Raw genomic sequence first — 27,776 nt, 5'->3', positions numbered from 1 at the left:
GAACCAATTTGGCAAAAGAAAAAAATAAAAGTATCAGTGAGAGTAGCGTGGAAGACCTTTCTTTATGCATTTTATTCTGCATATGTTGAAAACTGATACTAATGCTAGCGAATCCATATTTTACTAATCCTTTGGGCATATGCAGTAAACAAAAAGGTAGCAGCAATAATAATAATAATAATAATAAAGTAAATAAAATGGAATAATACAGTACCAATAGAAAACAACTATGAAAATACAACTACAAAATAAAAAAAAACATTTTCCGGTTAAAATCTGCACTTATATAATATATACTGTGGATTAATTATTAATGATCTCTGGTGTACTCTGTTTTTACTAGACTTTATAGTTTTTCGGCACGTCAATAGCGACATCTGGCGGCCATTAGTGGGAAGCTACACTCTTAATATTGCAGCGTCATGTGCATGTTCATTTATTGGTCAGCAGGGGTCGCCGCTGAACCGCTAGCCAATCAGACATTAGAAGTCAGGCATACAATTTCTGCTTCCAGCTGATTCAGTCGCCATTTTTGTTGCGAACGTAAACACTGCTGAGCCGTACTGACTTCTCGGGTTGACTCGGACGATTGTTCCCTTCACCTGCTGTGGCGTGGAAGGCGGATACCTTGACTTGAACCGGCGTGTCAGTGGGGTAAGAGGCAACAGTGACGTGATACGGTCATTTAAAAGGGCTGTCGTGAGAGCTAGCTACATACAGTACCGTTCCATAACAACGGTGAAGCTGTCACACTACCTTTCTATGTATTTGCTAGTTCATGCTAAATGTCATTAAGGTATAACTCAAAATAAGGACGTGGGGCTTGTACGGAGATCAAAACTTGTTTTTTTTTCTTGTAGAAATGGGGGTACAGCGTGGATTTCCTCACCGGGAGGGAGCGTGGGTTTAAATTTGAAATGGACCAAGACTACGAAAGACGTCTTTTAAGGCAAATCCACCTGCAGAACTTGCCCGCTGAAGCGCGACTGACCAGGGTGAGACCCGGATGATATGGCCATAACATTAGGTACACCTGCACTATCCAATGAGACCCAGTGCTGTAGTAAATAGGGGTGTGTATTGGCAAGAATCTGGCGATACGATACTATCGCGATACTAGGCTCACGATACGATATATCACGATACTGTTAACAAGGCGATATTTTTTTTGTTTTTCTTGTAGTTAAAGATTATTTCCTGGAAAAAACTGAATTACACCAGCAATATGCACTTACTAAACACATTTTTATTCGATTAGAACAGTGTAAAGTATTCACATCATATAATATTTACACATCAACGCATAGAAAACCTGTTTTCAAGGTTCTTAGTATGTTTTTATACATTATTAGAGCCCTCTAAACATGTAGACATGTTGGTTTTCTCGTAGTTAAAGATTATTTCCTGGAAAAAACTGAATTACACCAGCAATATGCACTTACTAAACACATTTTTATTCGATTAGAACAGTGTAAAGTATTCACATCATATAATATTTACACATCAACGCATAGAAAACCTGTTTTCAAGGTTCTTAGTATGTTGTTATACATTATTAGAGCCCTCTAGACATGAAATAACACCCCTATAGTCATCTTTACACTCAATATAGTAGACATATTTATTCACCAAAGCATAGAAAACCAGTTTTATGCTGTATCGCAAACTTTCCTCTGTAAAAACTTAAAGGGTAGCATTTGGATAAATAAAGCTTTAGCATTCAGCTTTAAATTTACAAAAAAACATAAAAAAACAAATAAATTAAATTCACATTCTATTAGCTGTGGAAAAAATGCAAGTATACAGTCCCTGACGTATCCAGCATCAGAACAGTATTTTTGTGGAACTAACATCAGTAAAAAGTCATTTTAATATGCTAGAAATAACCATTATTTAACAAAATAGTGATATCAATTTGAAAAACCAAATACCTGCAATATCACAGTACTACTTTTGTAGTATACAAAAGGACCTTAGCATTACTTGCTAGCGGCAGGTCCTCATGGTGTCTCGCTGAGTGGACTCGCACAAACAGCATGGGTTTTGTCAACGTCCTTGCCTAATTGACTACGTAAGTGCTGCCACCTAGCGATCGGAGGTTTAAATTAAAATCAGAAATGAACCTTTGCCGTGTCTGCGCTTGAATAAATACCATATACAGTCTATGATAAATTCCTAAAAATATCGATATCATACTTTTTAATATCGATACAGTATCGTAGAACAAAGTATCGCGATATATATCGCCGAAATGATATTTTCTTACACCCCTAGTAGTAAATGTTGTGCATTTAGCCAGAATACAAAAGTCAGTTTTTATTGACTAGGCTGCACGGCGGACTAGTGGTTAGCGCGCATACCTCACAGCTAGGAGACCAGGGTTCAATCCCCGTGCATGCGTGGGGTTTTTTCTGGGTACGCCGGTTTCCTCCCACATCATATGATTGAATACAGAAACGCGTATAAAAAGGGAGGAAAATTGTCCATAGGTATGAATGTGAGTGTGAATGGTTGTTTGTCTATATGTGCCCTGTGATTGGCTGGCGACCAGTCCGGGGTGTACCCCGCCTCTTACCTGAAGACAGCTGTCTACTACTACTGTTGACTACTGCACAACATCAAAATATCTTAAAAACACCTTGTTGTCCTAAGGGTCACATGTGAGCTAGCATAGATGCCATATTTGACATTACGCACATATTGTTACGTGTATCTTGTAAAGGTAATACTTGGTGAGCGTACACAGAGAAGTAAATTCCAATGCTGTTATTTTGACATCAGTGTGAAAGTGTTACCTGCAGTCCGGTCAGTGTGAAATCCGGGGACCGTTTCATCCCAACCCGTGCGGGAAGCAACTGGAGCATCAACTTCCACTATGCCAACGTGAGCTAGCCATCTATTAAAAAAACGACACAGTCGCCCCCGCTCAGGTGGTCTGATGCTGTGTTTCTTTTCCGTCCAGGAGAACTGTCAGTCTCCCAGCCAGAACCATAAAGCCAAGGATGCCACGTCAGATTCCGGGAAAGGTCAGAAATCCACTTTGGCGACTGTTAATGTGACCGTTGTCCTTCAAGTTTGTCCCCCCGCCAACAGATACGGTGGCATATGCCGCCCTATTGAGGAACGAGTTACTGGGTGCGGGCATAGAGTCCGTATCGGATCTTCACACAGATGACAGGCGGCGTGCCGTCTGTGCTCGTGACTCTCACGGCTTATTTAGGGTATGATTATGAATTCTAATAATCACTTTATATAAGCATTTGCTCAATGCCAGATTGTTTCCTCTCGCCACAGTACACCGTCCACACTAAGAGAGTGCCTTTCGACAACGATAACGAAGTCTCACCTTACTCTCTTTCCCCACTCACGAACAAGAGGTACGCCGCACGCCGCTCCTTTATTCCCCGTCCCGTGCTCTCAGGTATAACACAAATATTTCATTCCAGTCACAAGCTGCTACGCTCGCCTCGTAAACCGGCGCGGAAGATCTCCAAGATCCCGTTCAAGGTGTTGGACGCCCCGGAGCTACAGGATGACTTCTACCTCAACCTGGTTGACTGGTCGGCGGGAAACCTGCTGAGTGTCGGCCTGGGAGCCTGCGTCTACCTGTGGAGCGCCTGTACCAGCCAGGTCAAACACACATCATATGATTGAATACAGAAAGGCGTATACGTAAAAGGGGAAAAAATAATTGCACATTTTCCATGTCAGATGTTTTTAAAATCTGGCATTAAAATAAAAAACACTTTTTATTTTTTAACACTTAATGTAGTTAAAAAATACTTTAAAACACTACTTTAATGTAGCCATGTATACTTAGTCCAACCTAGCTAACAAAAACAACCATAACACAATAAATGGTTGGTTTACATTAAAATAACTATTCACATATACTATAACAACATGAACGGCCGAGTGGTTAGCACACAGGCCTCACAGCTAGGAGACCCGAGTTCAATTCCACCCTCGGCCATCTCTGTGTGAAGTTTGCATGTTCTCCCCTGAATGTGAGTGTGAATGGTTGTTTGTCTATATGTGCCCTGTGATTGGCTGGCGACCAGTCCAGGGTGTACCCCGCCTCTCACCTGAAGACAGCTGGGATAGGCTCCAGCACCACCCCTCGCGACCCTCGTGAGGATAAGCGGTAGAAAATGAATGAATGAATGAAATCTATCAGTCTGGAAAAGGTTATAAAGCCATTTCTAAAGCTTTAGGACTCCAGCAAACCACAGCGAGAGCCATTATCTACAAATCTCAATTCATCTCAGTTATTTTCTATTGGATCTGGCAGTCATTTTTTCCACACAGGGCTATTTAGGTTTGGATTTTTTTCCTCCGTTGATAATTAAAAGGCTCCAGCACCCCCCCGTGACCCTCGTGAGGATAAGCGGTAGAAAATGAATGAATGAATGAACTATTTACAGTTTTCACATGTGTGTGCATGCATGAATATTTCCCTTTCATGTGTAACCTTGTGCTTAAAACTGCACCAAACATGATCTATTCTATTATGCAGGTGCATCATCACCTCTTTTTGCTTCTCACGCAAAAAAAAATAAAAATAAAATATGTGTTGAAAAATATGTCTAAATACGTCTTTGGTAGGGAATGACTTAATATTAGCTCAACTGAGAACAAAGTGATTGTCTTGAGGACAGCTGTCTATGTCTATGTTTATGTGATATATATATATGATATATATGTTTTGTTCTCACAGGTGACAAGGTTGTGCGATCTTTCAGTGGACGGTGATTCTGTGACGTCGGTTTGCTGGAATGAGAGGGTAAGCTGCATGGGATGAGGTCGGCAGTGTTGGTCTCAAAATACACGAGTGTTTGGTTCAATAGAGTCGAAATTGTCCATAGGTGGTGATGTGAGTGTGAATGGTTGTTTGACGATGTGTGATTGACTGGCAGACTGCATGAGTGGCGAGGGAATCATGTGACACTGATGACCACATGTGGACGTGCAAAGAGTCCAAAAATGTACAAAAACAAAGGATTTTTTTTTCCATAAGAAGTTATGTATATCCAATGAATCTATTCCAGACACCAAAAAAAACCCACTTTTTTTAGAATAATTATAGTTTCGGCTGCACGGTTGTCGAGTGGTTAGTGCACAAGCCTCACAGCTAGGATACCCAAGTTCAATTCTCCCCTCGGCTATCTCTGTGTGGAGTTTGCATGTTCTCCCCGTGCATGCGTGGGTTTTTCTCGGGTATTCCGGTTTCCTCCCACATTCCAAAAACATGCTAGGTTAATTGGCGACTCCAAATTGTCCATAGGTATGAATGTGAGTGTGAATGGTTGTTTGTCTATATGTGCCCTGTGATTGGCTGGCCACCAGTCCAGGGTGAATTTATGGTTCAGTTTATCACAGGAAGTCTTCCAGGTCCTGAAGCAGCAAAACAGCCCCAGACCATCACACTACCACCACCATATTTTACTGTTTGTATGATGTTCTTTTAGCACGCAGGGCTCACAGCTAGGAGACCTGAGTTCAATTCCACCCTCGGCTATCTAATTTGCATGTTCTCCCCATGCATGCGTGGGTTTTCTCCGGGTACTCCGGTTTTCCTCCCACATTCCAAAAACATGCTAGGTTAATTGGCGACTCCAAATTGTCCATAGGTATGAATGTGAGTGTGAATGGTTGTTTGTCTATATGTGCCCTGTGATTGGTTGGCCACCAGTCCAGGGTGTACCCGAAGACAGCTGGGATAGGCTCCAGCACACAATGCTACACTTAAGCTAACTTCTCTCTCAGGGAAGTCTGGTCGCTGTAGGAACCCACAAAGGTTACGTCCAGATCTGGGATGCGGCGGGCGGGCGAAAGCTTACCAGTTTAGACGGACACTCGGCTCGTGTGGGTGAGTCACACCACCCCACAGAGACCCCGTGTGTGTCTTTTGTTGCGTGACTCCTCATGTTCCGCTGTGTTTTTAAGGTGCGTTGGCGTGGAATGGGGAGCAGCTATCTTCAGGAAGTCGGGATAGAGTAATCCTCCAACGGGACGTCAGAACCCCACCGTCTGCCGAGAGACGACTGCAGGGTCACAGACAGGAAGTGTGTGGTCTGAAATGGTCCCCCGACCACCAGCATCTTGCCTCTGGGGGAAATGACAACAAGGTAAATGAATCCTGATTGGCGAACTCCGCTGTCAATTGACTTTGGTCTCCACTTCCAGTTACTGGTGTGGAACAGCTCCAGTCTGATCCCCGTGCAGCAGTATAGCGACCACTTGGCTGCGGTGAAGGCGATCGCGTGGTCGCCTCACCAGCATGGGCTGCTGGCGTCGGGTGGCGGCACCGCTGACCGCTGTCTGCGCTTCTGGAACACGTTGACGGGTCAGGCGCTACAGAGCACAGACACCGGCTCCCAGGTGTGCAACCTGGCGTGGTCCAAGCACGCTAATGAACTGGTGAGTTTCCTTTTTTTTTTTTACCGTACATGATAACGTAGTAAATATATATTTTTGTGTCAAAGGTGAGCACTCACGGCTACTCTCAGAACCAGATCCTGGTGTGGAAGTACCCGTCGCTGACACAGGTGGCCAAATTGACGGGTCACTCGTACAGAGTGCTCTACCTGGTAGGAACCCAGCGTCAGTATCTTCATCTTAAAAACATTCGCCTCACTTCCTGTTTTTTTTCCCCCTCCGACCTATCAGGCCGTGTCACCTGATGGCGAGGCCATCGTCACCGGCGCCGGGGATGAGACCCTTCGCTTTTGGAACGTCTTCAGTAAAACACGTTGCACCAAGGTATCCCAAGCATCCATGTCACCTCTGAGGTCACATGCTCGTCACTTTGGCATTTCTGTGTGATTTCCACAGGAGTCCAAGTCTGTGCTGAACCTTTTCACAAGAATCCGATGAGCTGCAGCGACACATGACACTTTTTTTGTGTTTTTTTTTTTTTCTAAACCGACGATATGCACTACATGTTTTTCCTTCCCGCTCATCAGTGATGTCACCTTCGTGGACAAAAAAAAAAAACAAAACAAGTCAGCTTTGTAATCATCATGTTCTTTTCTGTTGTCATTATCAGAAATATAAATGTTCAACAATGCTATCATGTTATGACCTCACATTTTGGAAAAGACTGCAACAGAGAGAGAAATGTCTGACTTGAACATGTGTCTTTTTTGTTGTTTGTCACAAGTGTGAGTATTATGACAGTAGACAAAAACAACAATTAATTTGCATTTTTTTGACCCCTCATGTGAGGAAATTTTGCAGACAATATTTAATTCCAATACATATACAGTAAGTCCACACTTCCTGATATTGGTAAAAAAAAAAAAATCCCTATGCTTTTTGTGCTTGGAGAAAAAAATGTAGTCTAGTAATCAGAGTGTCCAGACCCCTGCAGGCCTCTGCAAAGCAGAGAAAAGTCCTTCACAATTTCCTTAACGCGCCGCTTGTTGCTTTGCTCCCTGGGACAAAGAGAATAGAAAAAAATATACATATACTTTATAAATAAAATCTTCAGTCCAAAGCCAAAAAAATAAAAAATACATTAAATGAGTACTGTAATTTAGACTGATTTTTCAAGGCACACAGATTATTGTGTTCTATGACTACATAAACATGGAACCTACCAACAGAAAGATTAGACTCCTGTTTGATCAGGAAAAAATATGTTTCTACATTTTTCTGTCCTTTAGTAATCGTCAGTCAAGTTTCAGGGAAATATCAGTTCCCAACAAAAATGTAGAAAAACTGCTTTTTGTGAAAAGATTTTTTGACACTTTTTTTTTGCTATTGTGACAGCTCAACATAACACAAAAAGTGTTGTTTTACACCCAAATAATTTATTGACAAAAATAACACCATGAACTATTTACACTGTTCACATTTGGAATTAATCCATGGGTCCACATACATTAAAACCTCCCTACAAGACATAATAAATACTTCCTCCTTGCTGTCCAGCTTGTAAACGCATGCTAAAGATCAATGGCAAGGTGGCTTATTCCGTTTTTCTTGCTGATTTTCTTACCTGAGAAGCTGCTGCGCGAAGGTGTGTTTTTGCTCTGGACTGACGTGCGCTGAAGGGAATCCTGGTAACTGGAGACATTCTTTGAGCCATCGGGAAAGCAGAGCAGGACTGTGTCGACTCAGACTCAGCAGCACCTCAGAGAAATACTCTGTCAGACTGCGAGGAGATCCGCCACCGACTGCCTAAGACTCACAAAAACAGCCACATTAAAAATGATGACAGTGGATTTTCCGTGGATTTTTTTTTTGTAGGGAATGGCACACTCAAATGTTTTTATGAATGAAACAGTCAGGGAGTGACATATCACACGTTGGCCTAGCCAATCAATGAGTTTGTCAGTCTGAAGGGAAATGCATCCGCTTGAGTGGCCTTTTACCGCTTAATCAATTAATTCAATTAATTCAGATTTAGTAAGATTTAGTATCAGATATACCACTAATAACTATTTTCTTTGACACCTATAACAAAACGTATTTTTTTCAATTAGTTGAGCATGTATAGCCCCAAGAGGGAGCCAGAGCCTACATGGAGGCTGATATCATTGCAGCAGCCCGCTCCAAAAGAAACAGGGCTCAAAGTTCATGAAAATGACAGTAGTTGGTCTACGATAACACGATGCTAAAATCAACTCCTTCCATCAAAATAATTTTTTTTCAAATAGTTGAGCATGTATAGCCTCAAGAGGGAGCCAGAGCCCAGAGGGAGGCTGATATCATTGCAGCAGCATAAGAAACAAGGCTCAAAGTTTAAGAAAATGACAGCAGTTGGTCTACGATAAGACGATGATAAAACCAACTCCTTCCATCAACATCATTTTTTTTCCAAACAGTTGAGCATGTATAGCCCCAAGAGGGAGCCAGAGCCCAGAGGGAGGCTGATATCATTGCAGCAGCATAAGAAACAAGGCTCAAAGTTTAAGAAAATGACAGCAGTTGGTCTACAATAAGACGATGATAAAACCAACTCCTTCCATCAACATCATTTTTTTCCAAACAGTTGAGCATGTATAGCCCCAAGAGGGAGCCAGAGCCCAGAGGGAGGCTGATATCATTGCAGCAGCCCGCTCCATAAGAAACAAGGCTCAAAATTTAAGAAAATTACAGAAGTTGGACTATGATAACACGATGATAAAACCAACTCGTTCCATCAACATCATTTTTTTTCAAACAGTTGAGCATGTATAGCCCCAAGAGGGAACTAGAGCCCAGAGGGAGGCTGATATCATCGCAGCAGCCCACTCCATAAGAAACAGGGCTCAAAGTTTCAGAAAATGACAGTAGTTGGACTATGATAACACAATGATAAAACCAACTCCTTCCATCATCAGTGTGGAATTTACCCTTATTGTTGCTTTGAAGGTAACAAGAGACTCACCTGTAGAACGGTCTCTGTAAGGAGCTTCCCGTGTCCCTGCAGGACCTCACCGAGAGACGCCATGTCTTTACAGCGAGGCAACAGCTCTGTCTGACATAAACAGCAGAAAAAAACAACGAATCACAAATCAACTAACTCCTTGAAATGACTTTTGAGTTTGACTTACAAAGAAGAGGCTGGCCGCTTTCACTGTGCATGTTTCTGGGAATTTAAGTGACAGAATTCCTGAAGGAGCATTATGGAAAATTAAGGAAAACGCCATCTTAGTAAATTACGGAGCGACTCACCACAGTAGAAGAGAGCTTTCACATCCAGATGCTCAGACAGATACAAATCTGGTTTTCTTTTAAGGACCTAAACACAAAGCAGTTTGAATGACGTAATGAAAAGTGACCTTCAGTGTCTTCTACCAACCTGAGCGTGAAGATACATGAAGGATTCTGCAACATCAGGGTGATCATTTACACCTGGAACCATGAAGGCATCATTAAAACAATTCATCACCAGGGAACTGATGGTATTACCTTGCTGAAATCTGCTCAGAGTAGAAGCGGTTAGAACTTCCAGAAGTCTTTTAATGGAGCATGTGTGGTGTTCCTCTCCAGAAAATATGTGAACCATCTAACAAGAACACACAGAAGAATCACGTTTCCTGCTTTGATTGTGATCTACAGAAGTAGTAGTAGTACCTGAGACGCCAGATCCAACGCTGAAGCTTGTGGGTAGGCGCTGTAGATCTGCCCTAACGTCTCGCTCAGTTGAGCTACCAAGGGTCCGAAATCATGGAGGAGGGTTCGAACCGTTTTCCCGAACACTCCGCACACTGCCTCCACCACTTCGGCGTCCTTGAGCCATTTACTGAGGATGTTCTGGATCAACGTGTAAAGCTGCTGCAGAACCACCACAACCTGGGATCATCATGGCACCAATAAGGAATTGTTTTGAACCATTAACGGTTCCGTGTTATACTGGACTTACTGGGTTGTGAGTACTTTGGGGGTGAGGCAGTGATGGGGGCATCGTGCCGTCGAAGCCGTCTGTGTTTCTGTTGATGTCCAGAGTGGTGAACAGGCTGGACAACATTCCCAGGATGTGAATGATAGATTGTTTATTGGCGGGATCAGGCTACACAGATAGAAGGAAGGTCACTGAGTCTGATGGAATGACATCATAATAAAACATAGGAAGTGATGAGTGAGTATCACAATAAAGGCTCAATGGATTCTGTAACTGTGCAAAGGTCTTAGGCCACCATGTTGTTTTAGCAGTACTTTCATAACTATGTACTGAAATGCTAACTTTTTATTATCAAAGGAAAAAAATCCATACCTAAATGGGTCTGTGTGGAAAAAAATGACTGCCTGGTGCATTAAAAAATAACTGAGATTAATTGAGATTTGTAGATAATGGCTCTCGCTGTGGTTTGCTGGAGTCCCAAAGCTTTAGAAATGGCTTTATAACCTTTTCCAGACTGATAATTCATCTCATTCATTCATTTTCTACTGCTTATCCTCACGAGGGTCATGGCGGGGGTGCTGGAGCCTATCCCAGCTGTCTTCGGGCGAGAGGCGGGGTACACCCTGGACTGGTCGCCAGCCAATCACAGGGCACATATAGACAAACAACCATTCACACTCACATTCATACCTATGGACAATTTGGAGTCGCTAATTAACCTAGCATGTTTTTGGAATGGTGCAGACCTCACAGCTAGGAGACCCGAGTTCAATTCCACCCTCTGCCAATCTCTGTGTGGAGTTTACATGTTCACCTCTCCGTACCCCGCCTCTCGCCCGAAGACAGCTGGGATAGGCTCCAGCACCCCCGCGACCTTCGTGAGGATAAGCGGTAGAAAATGAATGAATGAAAATAAGTTATAAGTAGGCTGCACGGTGTGCCAGTGGTTAGCACGCAGGCTTCATAGCTGGGAGACCCGAGTTCAATTCCGTCCTCGGCCATCTCATGCGTGGGTTTTCTCTGGGTACTCCAGTTTCCTCCCACATTCCAAAAACATGCTAGGTTAATTAGCGACTCCAAATTGTCCATAGGTATGAATGTGAGTGTGAATGGTTGTTTGTCTATATGTGCCCTGTGATTGGCTGGCTCGCCCGAAGACAGCTGGGATAGGCTCCAGCAACCCCCACGACCCTCGTGAGGATAAGCAGTAGAAAATGAATGAATTAATGTTTTTTTGGAATGTGGGAGGAAACCGGAGTATCCGGAGAAAACCCACGCGTGCACGGGGAGAACATGCAAACTCTAATTCATCTCAGTTAGGCTTCAACAGGGGAACAATTACTTTTTTTTTTTCCCTCCATTGACAATAAAAAGTTTGCATTTTGTGTTCAAAAAAGAAGAAACCAGGAGTCTGGTTATTAATTAATAAGTAGTCGTATTTTCTTCTCTTTGCCTACAAGATATTGTTCCTGTTTCTATCAACTGCTGACATTTTATTTGTGTTTGGGACTATGTTTCTATTTTTACTGTACCTCTTGTTGGGCCAGTGTGTCCAGCTGCTGGATGTGAGGGGTGATGAGTGAGTGCAGTTTCCCCAAAATCTCCTCCACCGGCAGAGCTGACAGCAGGAAGCCCAGACCCTGCATGAGCCACATGCACTGGCTGCTCTGCACACATATGAAATAAACATCATACATGCTACACGGAACACGAACTCACCAGTCACTCACCTTATGGATGTCTTTCACTAGCACATCCTGTCGAGAAAGATTATTCTGATTAGCAACACATCGACGGATGTGTGAGCTGAGTAACCGACCTGGGACACGGTGAGGATGTCTTGAGCGTAAGGGCCGAGGTCGTGATGACACTCCCTGCAGATCCTCTTCAGAGTAGAAACGCTGGAAACGGAGAGCTCGGGCCTCTCCAGACCCTGGAGCACCATGGGTAGCATACCGCCAAGCATCACCGGGTGGTCCACCAGCCACTCAGCCAGGGAGCCTTAGCAACGCAGACATGCAATTAGAAGGGTCTTACAATGGCGTGCACGGCGTAATATCGGTTACTGCGCGACGTAACATCGGTTACTACGCAGCGTAACATTGATTACTGCACGGCGAAACATCGGTTACTGCACGGCGAAACATCGGTTTCTGTACGGCGTAACATCGGTTACTGCATGGCGTAATATCGGTTACTACACGGCCTGAAATCGGTTAGTGCACGGCCTAACATCGGTTACTGCATGGCATAACATCGGTTACTGCACAGCCTAACATCGGTTACTGCACGGCGTAACGTTGGTTACTGCACAGCATAACGTTGGTTACTGCACAGCATAACGTTGGTTACTGCACGGCATAACATCGGTTACTGCACAGCCTAACATCGGTTACTGCACTGCCTAACATCGGTTACTGCATGGCCTAACATCGGTTACTGCACGGCCTAACATCGGTTACTGCATGGCATAACATCGGTTACTGCACGGCCTAACATCGGTTACTGCACAGCCTAACATCGGTTACTGCACGGCCTAACATCGGTTACTGCACAGCATAACATCGGTTACTGCACGGCCTAACATCGGTTACTGCACGGCATAACATCGATTACTGCACGGCCTAACATCGGTTACTGCACGGCCTAACATCGGTTACTGCACGGCATAACATCGGTTACTGCACGGCATAACATCGGTTACTGCACGGCCTAACATCGGTTACTGCACGGCCTAACATCGGTTACTGCACGGCCTAACATCGGTTACTGCATGGCCTAACATCGGTTACTGCACAGCATAAAATCGGTTACTGCACGGCCTAACATCGGTTACTGCACGGCCTAACATCGGTTACTGCACAGCATAAAATCGGTTACTGCACGGCCTAACATCGGTTACTGCACGGCCTAACATCGGTTACTGCACAGCATAACATCGGTTACTGCACGGCATAACATCGGTTACTGCACAGCCTAACATCGGTTACTGCACGGCATAACATCGGTCACTGCACAGCATAACATTGGTTGCTTCAGCTACCTATGGTGTACATGACTGTGTCAGCCAGCATGACGTTACTGATGTTGACTCTGGGGATCAGGCCAATCAGACCAGGAATGACATCAGAGTAGTTCACATCGATGGTCTCCGCGATGGACTGGAAGCCAAATAACAACGCCTCTGTGTCCTACAAAGGTATTAAACCACAAGAAAATACGTAATATGTAAGATGACCAGGCTAAAGGCTACACCGTGACACCACGATGGTGTCTCCAGTGACAGTAAGAGGGCCGGACTTAAATTCTGTTCTAGTTCATCCCAAACTCATTCATTGTGTTCTCCGACCTGCCACCCCGTTGACTGCTGGGGGTCCATCAGCTGTTTTCCCAGGCGGTCATAAAGGTTACTGAGCAGCTCGGCTCCAAGCATTTCATAGACGTACATCAACGTGTCAGAGATGTCCACCCTGGAAGATGAAACAAACACACATCCATGAATTTGCATCATAGCTGCACCAAATATGACCACAATACGGTCTTCCCTCACCGGTTTTGTGGTTTCATTCTATTACGGTTTTTCAAACATATTCATTCATTCATTTTCTACCGCTTATCCTCACGAGGGTCGCGGTTAGTGCTGGAGCCTATCCCAGCTACACCCTGGTCTGGTGGCCAGCCAATCACAGGGCACATATAGACAAACAACCATTCACACTCACATTCATACCTATGGACAATTTGGAGTCAACAATTAACCTAGCATGTTTTTGGAATGTGGGAGGAAACCGGAGTACCCGGAGAAAACCCACCCACTAAGGTGGAATTGAACTCGGGTCTCCTCGCTGTGTGGCCAGTGTGCTAACCACTCATCCGCAGCCCTTTTCAAACATATAAAAATAATAAATAATGCAGTTTTGTGGTTGAAGACGGCCTATTCGTCTTTTTAAAAATGCATATTTAAAAGCAAATATTACATATTTTGTGCCTAAATAAAACATTTTCAAACATAAAAATGTCTAAATCAACTAAAACACAAGTATAAAGCCTTCACAAGATGCATTCAAAGATGTCCATAAAATATAGTATCATCTGGTCACTAGGTGTCAGTAATCTTACTGTAATATTCGACAACTATCATTATCTCACAACAGGCACAAAAGCTGAAACTCAACCCTAAACATCACACCCCCGTCCACCCTTCACTCAGGGGGGGGGGGGCTGTTTTATAGTAACACACAATGTCACAAGTCTTATTTATGTCTTAAATGACATATTTGCTCTTATTTAGTTGACTATATTGGGTAATACTGATGTGAAGGTGAATATAGGGGTGTTATATCACATCTAGAGGGCTCTAATAATGTTAAAAACTGTATTTAGAAGGTTGCATGCAGGTTTATTATGCTCTAAAAAAAAAAAAGAAAGTATTATTTTTTTTGCTGTTATAGTCCACATGCATTGGAAGCAAGTTGTGTTCAGGATTGTTGAGCTTTGGTGTGAGCTCTACTGAAGTCTCCTGTCTCACCTGTAGACTCTGAACTGCTCCTTGTCATCAGAAGTCCAGGATGCATATTCTTCCTGGGAAGGATAGTGTGATTTATGTAGCAACACATCCACCAGCTGGAAGTAAACAGGCCGGTAGACGTGCAGGTAAACGGCCTGCTTCTCCTCCTCAAAGGACAAGATGTCATCCTAAAGAGAAATACAACAATCAACCCCCTGTTGAGGTTTTCAAAAAAAGGAAACTCAACTCCTCACCTGAAGGGTGTACCAGAAGGTGAGCGTGAGGGAGCTGGTGGTCTCGCTGACTGGGTACTGCCCAGGAATCCCAGTACAGAACAGAATCATGTTTACCAGAGCAAAATACTCCTGCCAGTGATCCACTTGCTCCAACAAAACCCTATCATACACACAACATATTTTTTTTACATACTTTTACGTTTTTATGCACAAGAATGGCAATGATGCAACTCTCCACTAATGCATTTCACTTCAGAGCAATTTTAAGCAGCCACAAGGTGACAGAATTGCATTTTAACTGATGGAGGGGTGCAGAAGATTACATAAGTTCTCCTCCTTTTCACTGTGGAAGTGGTAACTTTGTGGCTTCTTTGTCTTTCTTCCCACTCTAAAATCATTTCTTAAATTCATAATACGGTTAATAAACTGGTAGGTTCCATGATTATTTAACCGTAGAACACAATATTGTCAAAATTGTCAAAAATGTATACTGAAGGGGTTGTCTTTTGAAAAGTTGAACTTGGGTCTCCTAGCTGTGTGGCCAGCGTGTTAACCACTCATCCGCAGCCTTTTTCACACATATAAAAATAATAAATCATGCAGTTTTGTGGTTGAAGACGACCTAGTCGTCTTTTTAAAAATGCATATTTAAGCAATTGTTACATACTTTGTGCCTAAATTAAACATTTAATTTAGCTGATTTATAGTAACACACATTATCACAAGTCTTATTTATGTCTTAAATGACTTTTCAGTGTGGAAGTGGTAACTTTGTGGCTTCTTTGCCTTTCTTCCCACTCTAAAATCATTTCTTAAATTTATAATACGATTAATAAACTGGTATGTACCATGATTATTTAACCATAGAACACAATGTTCTGTGTGCCTTGAAAGATCGAAAGATTGAACTCTAAGAACTGTAACTGTAGATTTCCTGCAATGTCGCCTACCGAGGAAGTATTTTCCGTGTAAAAAAAACGTGAGTACATTTAACAAATGTGTGTGTGTGTGTGTTACCTGGAGTGTGTTTCGCCCATGGCAACGGCAATGCGACAGATCCCGTGTGAGGTCTCCATGTCGCCCTCCTGAGCAGCTGTCTTCAGCTGATCGTGGAGACCCAGCACCAGAGGCAACAGGCTCACCAGAGCGTTGCTGTACCTGCACACACACACACACACACACACACACACACACACACACACACAGTGTAGAAGTGCTAGCTCACAACTAAAGACATGATAAGTGATAGTGATAGTAGCCTTAAATCACCTTTGACAGTCAGGTTGCGAGACGGCATTAACAATTGTCTCTACAGCGGTATCAAACAGTTCAGGGTTCGACAAAGCCGTGAAGCAGTCCTGGACCAGTTCTTGACTCTCCCCCAACGGGACATCCAATCCCACCCAGCTAGACAGGCAGCGTAGCACCTTCTCCTTCACTTGGTTTGACGAATCCTGACTTTGGAGGAGCTGACGCAACAAGGGACACACGGAGGTCCACTCCCCAGCCAAGGCTTCCCTCAGCTGGGCACGTCGAGCCTGAGTCAGCCGGCTGCTCTGGAACTCCTCTGGAAGTACAACCAGGAGCTCCAGCAGAGCCAGACAGTGCACATGAGGGTCCTGCGTCAGCGCGGCACCTTCAGGGCTCTGAGGCTGAAAGGCTTGCACCATGTCTGAAACCGGCTGAGACCAGACGTGGGGAATTAAGTTAAGGGCCATAGAGGACAGGGCCACACAAAGCCTCGTCAGGACCATTCTGGGCCCGGAGGAGAAGTGCAAGATGTGGGAGAGGAGCTGCACTCGGAGGTGTTCATGTTGGTCTGCAGGCAGGTCGCTCCAGTGAGAGGAGATCTTGGTGTGGAGGGTGCTGGCACCAAAGAACTGGACCTCAGGGAGCTGTGAAGCCACATTAGCACCTCTATGAAACATGCTAACATTTCTGAAGTTTTTCCAGCGAGGGCCACATACAGAAAATTAAATTATATTTTGTATAGGCTAAGACGTTACAGTATACTTATATTTCACAAAAATATTTTTATTTTCATAATATTTTGACTTTATGTATTACATTTTTTCAAAAATTACCACTTTATTCTTTGCTTTGTTTGTTTCTCATAATATTACAACTTTTTTTCTATTTCACCTGTAGGTTACTAAAATTACTTATTTTTTCCATTTTTTAGTTTATTCTATTCTATTCTATTTCATTATTTATTAAAAAATGTTAGACTACACCTTTTTTTCTGTTAATATTTTGACTTTATTTTTGTAAAATTGCTGCTTTTTGTATTTTTTGTTTTAATTTAACAATGTCAACTTTCCTCTCATATTTTGGACTTTATTCCCATAATATTTATATATTTTTTCTTATATTATATATTATATATATTCTTATATATATTCTATATATATATTCGTGTATTATATATTGTTTCCCACCCTGACAACTTTTTTGGGTTCAAAAACTTTTTGGTTAAAAAATTACGACTTTATTTTTTTGCTTTGTTTGTTTCTCATAATATTACAACTTTTTTTTCTATTTCACCTGTATGCTACTAAATTTTTTTTTTCTATTTTTTAGTTTATTCTATTCTATTCTATTCTATTATTTATTAAAAAATTGTTAGACTACACCTTTTTTCTGTTAATATTTTGACTTTATTCTTGTAAAATTGCTGCTTTTTGTATTTTTTTGTTTTAATTTAACAATGTCAACTTTCCTCTCATATTTTGGACTTTATTCCCATAATATTTATATATTTTTTTCTTATATTATAACCTTTTTTCCACCCTAATTGCACAAAAATGACAACTTTTTAGGGTTCAAAAACTTTTGGTTTTTTTTTTGGGTTTCTTTTTTGTGTTGCGGGACAATAAAAAAAACAGCCACGGTCTGAAAATGGCCCGCGGGATGCAGTTTGGACACCCCGACACACACCTTGTCAGCGCCTAGCAGGGCCCAGCAGAACTGCCACGCCTGCGCAGACGCCTGAGCCTGGGTCAGCCACTTCTGGGCCGCATTCTTACGCTCCATGTCTGGGTCGAAATAAAGCTGATAGAGAGCCTGGCAGACACACACACACACACACACACACACACAAGGGGGTGACTTCCTCTTATTGCATGTAACAGGTACAGTTCTATCTAAATATCCATGTGATTGTTCACAGTGAATGAGCCCCGGATTGGAGTGTGTAAAAAAAAAATGGTGTCATAGTAACTAATCCAAAGCACCCAGTGGTAGCTATTATTAGGGGAGCATATGCTTTTCACTGCTCTCATGTTACAGATATGTCTGCTAAGTCGTATCTCGCCGTGTCTCCTTGAACGCCTTTTGTTTGCATGTACAGTACAGTCGCAGTGCATTAGTAGTATTATTTGCAGTGGGGGAAAAAAATCACTGAGTGGGGGAGCGTGAATATTACAGTAAATAGATTGGGAACCTCATTGACTGTAGTAGTAGTATTTACTGTTACATCATTACAATGACTGCTGTGGAAAAATCAGGACCAAAAATAGCTAAAGCTTATTGTTTGATATCATAACAATGACATTTGTAAATACTCATTCATGGTATTTTGCAAAAAAAAAATTATATTATATATAATAAATATTTATACATTTGCAAAACATGTACTATATCAAATAAAGGACCAAAAACCAAGTAATATGTCATCATCGGAAGATCATAGCACTGACACAACAGCCAATCAGCCAATCGCAGAAGGTATGCTGGAGCCTATCCCAGCTGACTTTGGTCACCAGCCAATCACAATACTGAATAATTTTTTGTTGGCTTCTGTGTTAATTTGCACAAATTTCTTATTTTTTGACTTATTGTCTCTGTTTAATTGTTGGCAAAAAAGTATATAAAGTATATATGATACTAATATGAACACAAAATTTTAAATAAATTCCGACTCACTGCCTCCACGTTGTCCACTGTTAACTCCTGCATGTCTCCTGCCTTGGCGGCACCCACCGTCGGGTGCACCGTGAAGGTCTCCCCCTGATGCCTTTGGATATCCATTAGGAATCAATGCTGCCAGGGGAGGGAGGGAAAAGAGTTCAAACATGCGGCACAGACAGCGTGTGTCAACAGTGACCACATACTGACCTCTCAGTGATGGACTTGGAAGCACTGCTATTTCATGACGATGGAGCATACAGTGTCCCCGCCCACTCTCCTTCAGGGTTAACCAAAACAAACCGAGAAAAGAAAATCATGTGTGTTGAGCCCTGCAGGCACGCCTCTGACGCACAGACGTCTGATTGGCTGCCTGTCAGCCCCACGTAGGGAGCAACAGCCAGTGTAATGTGACTGAAGCCTTGCAAAGTGATGCAGTGGTGATACAAGGAGGTAGGAAAGCATGCATCTGCAGTGAGGTTTGCCAAATTGTGTTTTTTTTGTGTGTTGGAGATAGCGGGTATGTGATTCCGTTCGGCCCCACCCCTGCGCTTCTTCTGCCCGACTCCCTCAGGATATTTTTAGCCCCTGATGGTGATGTGTCCTCCTGTATCACGTAACGGAAACAAGCTCCCACCAAGCGAACACAACCTGGTCTACTTTGTTGGAGTCATCTGAAGAAGGAATGAGATGGAATCTGTGATGAATTTGGAGTTTTGCTTCTTGGTGTTTCTTGCTGGTTCATCCCAGGCAAGAGGTAGGTGTGTGTGTGTGTGTTTGCATGATATGATGTCCTCAAAAAAATCTGCTGACCTCATATAAAGTTGACATAAGGTATCGTAGATATGTGTTTCTGATCATTCGTGCTTGCTTTATTTTGAGAATGGAACATTTTCCAAGGTACAAGGTACACTAATGATATCCATTCATTCATTCATTTTCTACTGCTTTTTCCTCACAAGGGTCGCGGGGGTGCTAGAGCCTATCCCAGCTGTCTTCGGGCGAGAGGCGGTGTACACCCTGGACTGGTGGCCAGCCAATCACAGGGCACATATAGACAAACAACCATTCACACTCACATTCATACCTATGGACAATTTGGAGTCGCCAATTAACCTAGCATGTTTTTGGAATGTGGGAGGAAACCGGAGTACCCGGAGAAAACCCACGCATGCACGGGGAGAACATGCAAACTCCACACAGAGATGGCCGAGGGTGGAATTGAACCCTTGTCTCTTAGCTGAGGTCTGCACGCTAACCACTTGACCGCCGTGCCGCCCTAATGATATCCAAAAGTCATATATTTAAAAAAATTCTGACTTAAAAAAATAATAATATTCCACTTTGATTAACATAATACAAAATGTGCTTCTCATTCAAAAATACTGTATCATAATCAAAATAAGTAAGTACATGTTACTCTGTAGCTTTGCTTTACTATAAATGTATTTTTTTTCATGTATTCCCCAGGTCAAAGTGTGGTTTTGACTCCAGTCGCCACCCTGCAGGCCTCACTGCATCCCGCTGGCGCCTCGGGGGTTCCTGACCTGATGAAAGGTCGTGTGGATGGCGGCCAACATCAAATATATAATCCGGTAGATGATACCGCAACCGTGCTGACGCTTACTCATCAGACGATGGAAGCGACATCTCAACCTTTCACAACATCACAGCCTGGAACCCACGCAGGTAAATATGAAACCGTATAGACAATTTTCTGGAGTACAAAACTGTGAAAAAGTCTGTTAGGCGGCCACCGTTTTGATATAATAAATCAATGAATTATAGGGCAGTTAGCAGGATTACGCAATACGCAGTAAATACCTCAATAGGATTCAGGTCAGGCCACACCAAAGTCTTCATTTGGTTTTTCAGCCATTCAGAGGTGGACTTGCTGGTGTGTTTTGGATCATTGTCCAACCCAAGTTGGTTTCAGCTTGAGGTCACCAACAGATGGTCGGATATTCTCCTTCAGGATTTTTTGGTAGACAGCAAGTCTTCCAGGTACAGAAGCAGCAAAACAGACTAAGACCATCACACTACCACCACCATATTTTACTGTTGGTATGATGTTCTTTTTAGTATTTTGACCAAAGGTCTTGGGGATCATCAAGATGTTTTCTGACTAAATTGAGATGAGCCTTGGTGTTTTTTTCAGCAGTGGTTTTGGTCTTGGAACTCTGTCATCCGGGTAGTCTGGGTCCAGTGTCTTTGTTATGGTGGAGTCATGAACACTAACCTTAACTGAGGCAAGTGGATGTTCATTGGATGTTGTTGTGGGGTCTTTTGTGACCACTTGGATGAGTCGCCACTCCTGGGAAGGTTCACCACTCTTCTATGTTTTCGTCATTTGTGGATAATGGCTCTCACTGTGGTTTGCTGCAGTCCCAAAGCTTTAGAAATGGCTTTGTAACTTTTTTCCAGACTCATAGAACACTTAAGTGGGTCCTTTTTAGTAATAATGGACTTGACCAGGACTTGAGTTGTACGCCATCTTAAGTGAGTTCCACTGTATACTAGGGACAAATAAACTAAGAACTAATGGGGGAAGCACTAGCTCAGTACCACTACTACTATTGGCAGTTGGGAGGTTCGCACACGGGCGTCCTAAGGCGAGCTCAGGTACGACAAAAACATGGAGTGGAGCAGAAGGCCAATCATCGTAAGATCTTTTTTAAATGTATCCTGTTTTACTAATCACCCATTTTCAGCTGCTCCACATGGCAGTTCCCCCGCTACCACACTAGAGGGCATGACCGAACGTCCCTTTAGCACCTTTTCATCCCAGGATGCAAACACCTCCACTCAGCCTCAACCAGTAACCACCACAGCAGGACGCCCTCTGACCTCTCACATAGAACAAGACTCTTCTGGGTCGCATCACCTGGAGGTCCCCTCTGAACTTAATGTAGGCGATGAAGGTAAGATGAGGGTATCTTGTTATCATTGTTACGGATCATTGATCAAAATGTCTTCCAGAACATAAAAGGCTCCACAGTCCTCTAAACCCCCTCCTTGCTGGTCTGCTCTGCGTCTTCATTGTCACCACTGCGGTCATCTTCATCATCCTCTTTATGCGCTTCCGCCAACGGACCAACAACCCGGAGTTCCACCGTCTCCAGGATCTTCCCATGGTGAGAGAAATGCAGAAATATTTACTTTTTCTTATTACTTTGTCTAGGAAATATAAAAAGTTCAGCATGTTATATGTTTCACACCAGCTATTTAGACAAGCTTTGACAAGCTGTACGCTGACTAATCTAAGTTATAATATCATCAAGCAAACGTAAATATTAGTTGATGACAACACAACTGAACACAAAATGCTGTTTTTAAAAACACAACTTCACTAAGATTGAGATATATCAGTCTGGAAACGGTTATAAATCAATTTCTAAAGCTTTAGGACTCCAGCAAACCACAATGAGAGCCATTATCCACAAATGATGAAAAAATTATGTATTAAGTATTGAGGCTGTTTTGACCAAAATCACATAATCAATTATGTTTTGATCATCTCCACCAGGATGATTTGATGGAAGACACACCCCTCTCCAGATACACTTACTGATTGACGTCCGCAAAAAGAAATACCAAAGGAGGAACTGGATCTGTGCAGAACCTTCACCAGGATGCAGCTGCATCTCATTCATGGCTTCCTACAACTGAAAGTCAGTGTGAGTCAGTGGTTCCAAGAACAGGATACAGTGGATTTTTTTTTCACATTCCATGTACAGTTCGATATTACATAATTTCAGACGAATGTCTTCACCTCCGATTTGACTACTTAGGTACACACAGCACTTTAATGTGACATGAAAAGGTCACCATAGCCTCTATAGGGGTCACGCTTAAAATGTAAATATCATTTGTGAAGTCATCACAAGCAGCAAATGTCTAAAAACATGTAATTCATTGGTATTATATAACGTTTAATGCAAATATGCTAGAGCCAAGCTGGTTTTACCTTGTGCTGTTGATGAATATTAGGCGGTTTAATTACATATACATAATTGTGTTTGATAATAAAATAACACAGGAGTGGTGTGGAGCTGGTGTGTTTTGGATCATTGTCCTGCTGAAGAACCCAAGTTGGTTTCAGATTGAGGTCACCAACAGATGGTCGGATATTCTCCTTCAGGATTTTTTTGGCAGACAGCAGAATTCATGGTTCCATTTATGACAGCAAGTCTTCCAGGTCCGGAAGCAGCAAAACAGACCAAGACCATCACACTACCACCACCATATTTTACTGTTGGTATGATGTTCTTTTTAGTATTTCCCCAAAGGTCTTGGGGGATCATCAAAATGTTTTCTGACAAAATTGAGACGAGCCTTAATGTTATTTTTTTTCCAGCAGTGGTTTTGGTCTTGGAACTCTGTCATCCGGGTAGTCAGGCAACTCCAAAGTCTTCATTTGGTTTTTCTTCAGCCATTCAGAGGTGGACTTGCTGGTGTGTTTTGGATCATTGTCCTGCTGAAGAACCCAAGTTGGTTTCAGCTTGAGGTCACCAACAGATGGTCGGATATTCTCCTTCAGGATTTTTTGGCAGACAGCAGAATTCATGGTTCCATTTATGACAGCAAGTCTTCCAGGTCCGTAAGCAGCAAAACAGACCAAGACCATCACACTACCACCACCATATTTTACTGTTGGTATGATGTTTTTTTTAGTATTTTGACCAAAGGTCATGGGGATCATCAAGATGTTTTCTGGCAAAATTTCGATGAGCCTTAATGTTCTTTTTTTCCAGCAGTGGTTTTGGTCTTGGAACTCTGTCATCTGGGTAGTCTGGCCTCCATTCCTGTCAATCTCAGCTTTGGTATATCATGTTTTGATTTTTGTTCATTTATTTTCCGTTTGCTTCATACTCTGTTGCAGTTGTGAAGCCTCATTAACAAAAAGGCTCCAATGCTGCCCCCTTTTGGTTAGATGAAATAACCGTCACTGAGGGCCACATACTGCTAAAGAAGTTATACTGTGTATATTGGAATAAGAAAAACTGCATCCCAGCTTTGCTATGTAGGTGAAAAATGCTATTATTAGTATGGATTTGGGCTTTCCTTTAAATTGTAGTACTTTATTCACAAAATATTGTAATATTGTGCCCGTTATTGGCTGGCGATGTATCACACCTTTCACCCAAAGTCAGTTGGAATAGTCTCCAGCATGCATGTGACCCTAGTGAGGACAAGCGGCATAGAAAATCAATATTACAATGCTATTCTTACTACTAATACTACTTTTTTCTTGTGAATAAATGTTTCTAATTTTTCAACTTTTGCTGTCAGGCTGCACTTTGGACACACCTGGTTAGACACAGTCACATACGGGAGTGGTTTTGTTTGTTAGTAGTTGGGTTTGGCCCAATAAATCACCTGTACAGACATGCATTGTGGACTTTATCCTGTACGTGAAAGACGGCGTTCTCCTTAGAAGAAGAAAGCACCACCAAGTTTGCCATTTTTATGCCACCCGTAAAGATGGACATTTTATTTATAATGTCAAAATCAGTATGCAACCCATGACGACCTGGCGGGAGGACACTGGGTGCAACTACTCTCCATGATTCATGGAGAACCAGTCAGATGACTTGATTCTCTCACACACACATACACACACACACACACACACACACACACACACAGCAAAACAAGGCAGAAGTGTTTACATTTACTGAGTAATAAAGGCCACACTCTTATGTCCTCAACAACAGTGCGTCTTCTGCCAAACGCATGGTCCCGTCCAGCCCACCAGGTGACATCCAAAGTGGGCCGTGGTCAGCATCATTCCGAGCAAAGCCACGGTCCCAAATGCTCCGTGCGCCCTTTTTTGAGGATCTAACCGAGAACGATATGATTACTTCAAGAAATAAACAACACAGCACTAGCTGTTTATAATGCCGTCTAACCTCCTGTTGAGTAGCCGTGGGCGTACACCTCTCTACCAATTATCCACACAGCTCCGAGTCCGCTGGCCAGACGCTGCACACGGAATTGCACTTCAATCTTTCCTGATAGAGTCCAAAGATATTGGAAGAAATAGAGTGCTAACTTACAGGACAATGCAAGCCACCGACAGCCAGGCAGAAAAGGAAGGCTGGATATTGCTCCAGACTAGAGAGGTTAAAAAAAACACACACACAAGATGTTCACTCAAGCTTTTTTTGCACACATTATATTGTACTAGGTATTAAAGCTGCAAAAATTAATATTTAATCAATTAATCAACAACAATTTAATTCAAAATGTAAAGATCCCTCGATTTAAAAAATGCTAACATGGTTTGATGGCGCTATGCGCAGGGTACAAAAAGAGTACTGCTGCTATGAATCACTCAACATTTTTCAGCAGGAAGAGGTGATGTATAATGTATGCCTGTAACTGGTTCTTAATGTGTCAAATTCAATTTAAACGTGTTTAATACCAGAGGCATATTATAGAGCAGAGGTGCCATAAGTGTGGAACATTCTAAAAATCTAATTTAATAAGAAAGCTGGAAAATTGAAACTTTACAAGGATACAGTCAAAATATTAAGATAAACTATACATTTCGTAAAATTATGTTGCTGAAAAAGTTATAAAGTTCAAGAAGTCAAAATATTCAGAGAAAAATACATTTAATATGAGGAAAAATAATGACATAATAGTAAAACTAAAGAGTAAAATAAAAGTAAATATTGAAGAAAAAATATCCTATTTTCTAAAAGTCAAAATGTGAGAAACACAAAAAAAAATATGAACTTGTAATTTAGGAAAAAGTAGGTTGGAGAACTAACATAATATTTATATATTATATTATATTATATAGTATATTATAGTAATATTAAAATTTATAAATATAAATACAGTATTTAAGAAGAAAGTTAAAATTTTTGGAAAAATACAAAAGCAAAAATGTGAAAAAAGCACATGATATCACCTTTTTGTGAAATAATATATATCACCTCTTAGCATATCTAGATTTGTTGCTTCACAAATTAAAGTTGCCCTTGCATCTTTTCATTTTTCAGTATTTTTAGGGCTTTTTATTCATGATTATTCGCCAACCCCGAGGAAAGTCCTGCAGGTATAACCTCAAAGTGTCCCGATACTTTTGTCCATACTGTGCTGCCTACTCACGTGTTTTGGTGCGAGCGCTGGATGCAGTTGAAAACGTTGCCGTTTTCGCTGTCATCGCTGTACATCTTCGGGTACTGTAACCAAAGGCGTGTTTGTGTGTTAGTCGTCATACATGATGCCACCACTCTGTTGATGTCAACACGTTTGCTCACCGGCACGTTGTACTTCTTGCGAGCTTTGCCCACTTTGACCGCCAAGTGTCCCACCATAATCATACTGGCCATACCGGTCAACACCACATAGCCATACTCTTTGGACAGAACAACCATTTTGACACCTGGAAGGATGCACATCATCAGGTGAATCGTTTTCAACTACCTTTAACTGTTCAGTAAGTGCCGCAAGGCATGCTGGGTACTCAAACAGCAAATATAATATAATATAGTCACAGAAACAAATGGCCGGATGACTATAGGGGTGTTATTTCATGTCTACAGGGCTCTAATAATAGTACAGCTTGTATTTACAAACAGGTTTTCTTTGCTATGTTGTAGTAGCACATTGAATCGTTTCCTCTGCTTATTATAGATAAAAACATATTTCTATCTGCGATTAAATGTGATTAATTGTGAGTTAACTATGGACAACAAAAGTGATTAATCACGGTCAAATATTTTTATGGACTGACAGCACTAATTAAAACACATCCTAATGTCACACATTTCTTATGGCTTTGTTTCACCCATCCATACACAAACACTGGGTTTATTATACGTAAAGTATTCGGCCGAGCCAGATCTGGCCCACGGGTCTTTAGTTTGACACCCATGTGTTAGCAGGTCTACTCCTGTCGTAAATAATTGGGTGATATTGCATAACTATACCATACTGTAGGTGCCACAATGTAAACTACAGTAGTTAAATGTGCTTCTATGGGATGTAGCCTACATGATGCAACCTTTCAGTACCCTTCATTGTTCTTAATTTTTATCCAAATAAGAGGTTAGCAATGGGATAAGGCCTTTTGAATTCACTATCAGAATCACCGCGTCATAAATGTATTTGAAAAAAAGAAAACGAGTACTGCGGTAGACAAGAGCAAGGTCGCTTTAAGAAGGTCAAACAAGGTAACAGCAGCGCCATTAAAGCTCGCACACACAAATGTTCACGCAAATGTTCACACAAATGTGACAGGGACATTAGTGAGGGGGAAGAAGAAACGTTTACCTTCCAGATGAAGCACGACAATGCGAGCAAAGACAATCTGTTGCACACACAAAACACACCCCAACACTCCGCACAAAAACTCAAATTTTCCAGACAGACATCCGCTTGCGTCAGCCTTTACGTAACGCACGCGCACCAGTGGGCGTGGCGCGCAATCCGCAGGGACAATTGTTTTTTTTTTAAAAGAAGTGGTTGTGCTCGTGCTCGACCACATACTGTATAGCATTTTTTTTATGTTGTGATTTCTCATGCATGTGATAGCAAGCGTTGCCTTGGTTACCGTTACATACGGTTAGAAACAAGTGTATGTGCGTGTATGTATTGTATTTTTAAAAAAATCAACGTTATCAACACATATGAAATACATCTATGTGATTGTTGTGCCTTAAATGGAAAACTGCGCTTGCAGTTATTATTAATTGTTATTAATAAATACTTTTTTTTAAATTTTATTTTATTTTATTTTATTTTATTTTATTTTATTTTATTTTATTTTATTTTATTT

General features: G+C 42.0%; 4 protein-coding genes across 11 annotated transcripts; 2 read left to right on the top strand and 2 right to left on the bottom strand.

Moving 5' to 3' along the window:
- Nucleotides 1–472: 472 nt before the first annotated feature.
- Nucleotides 473–8,233, top strand: fzr1b (fizzy/cell division cycle 20 related 1b). Its single transcript, XM_058067786.2, has 14 exons — nucleotides 473–654; nucleotides 861–995; nucleotides 2,782–2,883; nucleotides 2,963–3,026; nucleotides 3,094–3,221; nucleotides 3,295–3,377; nucleotides 3,447–3,630; nucleotides 4,718–4,783; nucleotides 5,767–5,869; nucleotides 5,947–6,128; nucleotides 6,187–6,420; nucleotides 6,486–6,590; nucleotides 6,670–6,762; nucleotides 6,835–8,233. The coding sequence occupies exons 2-14, from the start codon at nucleotides 918–920 to the stop codon at nucleotides 6,874–6,876; spliced, it is 1,464 nt and encodes a 487-aa protein (XP_057923769.2). The 5' UTR covers nucleotides 473–654; nucleotides 861–917; the 3' UTR covers nucleotides 6,877–8,233.
- Nucleotides 6,734–20,861, bottom strand: LOC131125855 (importin-13-like). 7 transcript variants are annotated; one of them, XM_058067784.2, is made up of 21 exons: nucleotides 19,193–20,861; nucleotides 19,001–19,117; nucleotides 18,014–18,139; nucleotides 16,346–16,971; nucleotides 16,094–16,234; nucleotides 15,095–15,236; nucleotides 14,862–15,028; nucleotides 13,683–13,803; nucleotides 13,377–13,524; nucleotides 12,153–12,334; nucleotides 12,064–12,090; nucleotides 11,866–12,000; nucleotides 10,355–10,501; nucleotides 10,066–10,284; nucleotides 9,901–9,997; nucleotides 9,791–9,843; nucleotides 9,664–9,730; nucleotides 9,543–9,601; nucleotides 9,377–9,466; nucleotides 8,003–8,184; nucleotides 6,929–7,436 (listed from the first exon to the last, which is right to left on the bottom strand). In XM_058067784.2, the coding sequence occupies exons 2-21, from the start codon at nucleotides 19,103–19,105 to the stop codon at nucleotides 7,343–7,345; spliced, it is 2,928 nt and encodes a 975-aa protein (XP_057923767.2). In that variant the 5' UTR covers nucleotides 19,106–19,117; nucleotides 19,193–20,861; the 3' UTR covers nucleotides 6,929–7,342. The 7 variants fall into 7 exon arrangements, 5 of the variants coding, with proteins under 5 accessions (XP_078647554.1, XP_057923767.2, XP_057923768.2 ...); XM_078791428.1 differs by lacking the exon at nucleotides 19,193–20,861 and having other exon boundaries at nucleotides 6,734–7,436; nucleotides 9,543–9,577; nucleotides 19,001–19,178; XM_058067785.2 differs by lacking the exon at nucleotides 19,193–20,861 and having other exon boundaries at nucleotides 19,001–19,177.
- Nucleotides 19,411–24,618, top strand: LOC131125857 (uncharacterized). 2 transcript variants are annotated; one of them, XR_013627529.1, is made up of 6 exons: nucleotides 19,411–19,739; nucleotides 20,453–20,671; nucleotides 21,694–21,903; nucleotides 21,962–22,116; nucleotides 22,509–23,240; nucleotides 23,340–24,618. XR_013627529.1 is itself a non-coding variant. In XM_058067788.2 (5 exons), exons 1-5 carry the CDS (start codon nucleotides 19,673–19,675, stop codon nucleotides 22,551–22,553), a joined length of 696 nt encoding a protein of 231 aa, XP_057923771.2. In that variant the 5' UTR covers nucleotides 19,411–19,672; the 3' UTR covers nucleotides 22,554–24,618. The 2 variants fall into 2 exon arrangements, 1 of the variants encoding a protein (XP_057923771.2); XM_058067788.2 differs by having other exon boundaries at nucleotides 22,509–24,618.
- mgst3a (microsomal glutathione S-transferase 3a) lies at nucleotides 24,285–27,435 on the bottom strand. The gene is made up of 6 exons (XM_058067789.2): nucleotides 27,272–27,435; nucleotides 26,257–26,381; nucleotides 26,105–26,178; nucleotides 25,042–25,099; nucleotides 24,895–24,967; nucleotides 24,285–24,823 (listed from the first exon to the last, which is right to left on the bottom strand). The coding sequence occupies exons 2-6, from the start codon at nucleotides 26,371–26,373 to the stop codon at nucleotides 24,690–24,692; spliced, it is 456 nt and encodes a 151-aa protein (XP_057923772.1). The 5' UTR covers nucleotides 26,374–26,381; nucleotides 27,272–27,435; the 3' UTR covers nucleotides 24,285–24,689.
- Between the last annotated feature and the right edge of the window lie 341 nt (nucleotides 27,436–27,776).

Source organism: Doryrhamphus excisus, linkage group LG6 (genome assembly GCF_037039965.1).
Source record: "Doryrhamphus excisus strain RoL-2023G ecotype Guam linkage group LG6, RoL_Dexc_Guam_v1.1, whole genome shotgun sequence".
In the NCBI taxonomy this organism is placed as follows: Eukaryota; Metazoa; Chordata; class Actinopteri; order Syngnathiformes; family Syngnathidae; genus Doryrhamphus; species Doryrhamphus excisus.
This window is presented reverse-complemented; position numbering and strand designations above follow the sequence as displayed.

Coding starts and splice junctions, on each gene's coding strand:
- fzr1b (XM_058067786.2), top strand. CDS start 918: ATGGACCAAGACTACGAAAGACGTCTTTTAAGGCAAATCCACCTGCAG. Junction 2,884..2,962: donor TCAACTTCCACTATGCCAAC/GTGAGCTAGCCA, acceptor TTTTCCGTCCAG/GAGAACTGTCAGTCTCCCAG. Junction 4,784..5,766: donor CGGTTTGCTGGAATGAGAGG/GTAAGCTGCATG, acceptor CTTCTCTCTCAG/GGAAGTCTGGTCGCTGTAGG.
- LOC131125855 (XM_058067784.2), bottom strand. CDS start 19,105: ATGGATATCCAAAGGCATCAGGGGGAGACCTTCACGGTGCACCCGACG. Junction 18,140..19,000: donor CAGTGGACAACGTGGAGGCA/GTGAGTCGGAAT, acceptor TGTGTCTGCCAG/GCTCTCTATCAGCTTTATTT. Junction 16,972..18,013: donor CCCTGCTAGGCGCTGACAAG/GTGTGTGTCGGG, acceptor GTGGCTTCACAG/CTCCCTGAGGTCCAGTTCTT.
- LOC131125857 (XM_058067788.2), top strand. CDS start 19,673: ATGGAATCTGTGATGAATTTGGAGTTTTGCTTCTTGGTGTTTCTTGCT. Junction 19,740..20,452: donor TGGTTCATCCCAGGCAAGAG/GTAGGTGTGTGT, acceptor TGTATTCCCCAG/GTCAAAGTGTGGTTTTGACT. Junction 22,117..22,508: donor GTCTCCAGGATCTTCCCATG/GTGAGAGAAATG, acceptor CATCTCCACCAG/GATGATTTGATGGAAGACAC.
- mgst3a (XM_058067789.2), bottom strand. CDS start 26,373: ATGGTTGTTCTGTCCAAAGAGTATGGCTATGTGGTGTTGACCGGTATG. Junction 25,100..26,104: donor CAGCGCTCGCACCAAAACAC/GTGAGTAGGCAG, acceptor TAACCTCTCTAG/TCTGGAGCAATATCCAGCCT. Junction 24,824..24,894: donor CCACGGCTACTCAACAGGAG/GTTAGACGGCAT, acceptor GTTCTCGGTTAG/ATCCTCAAAAAAGGGCGCAC.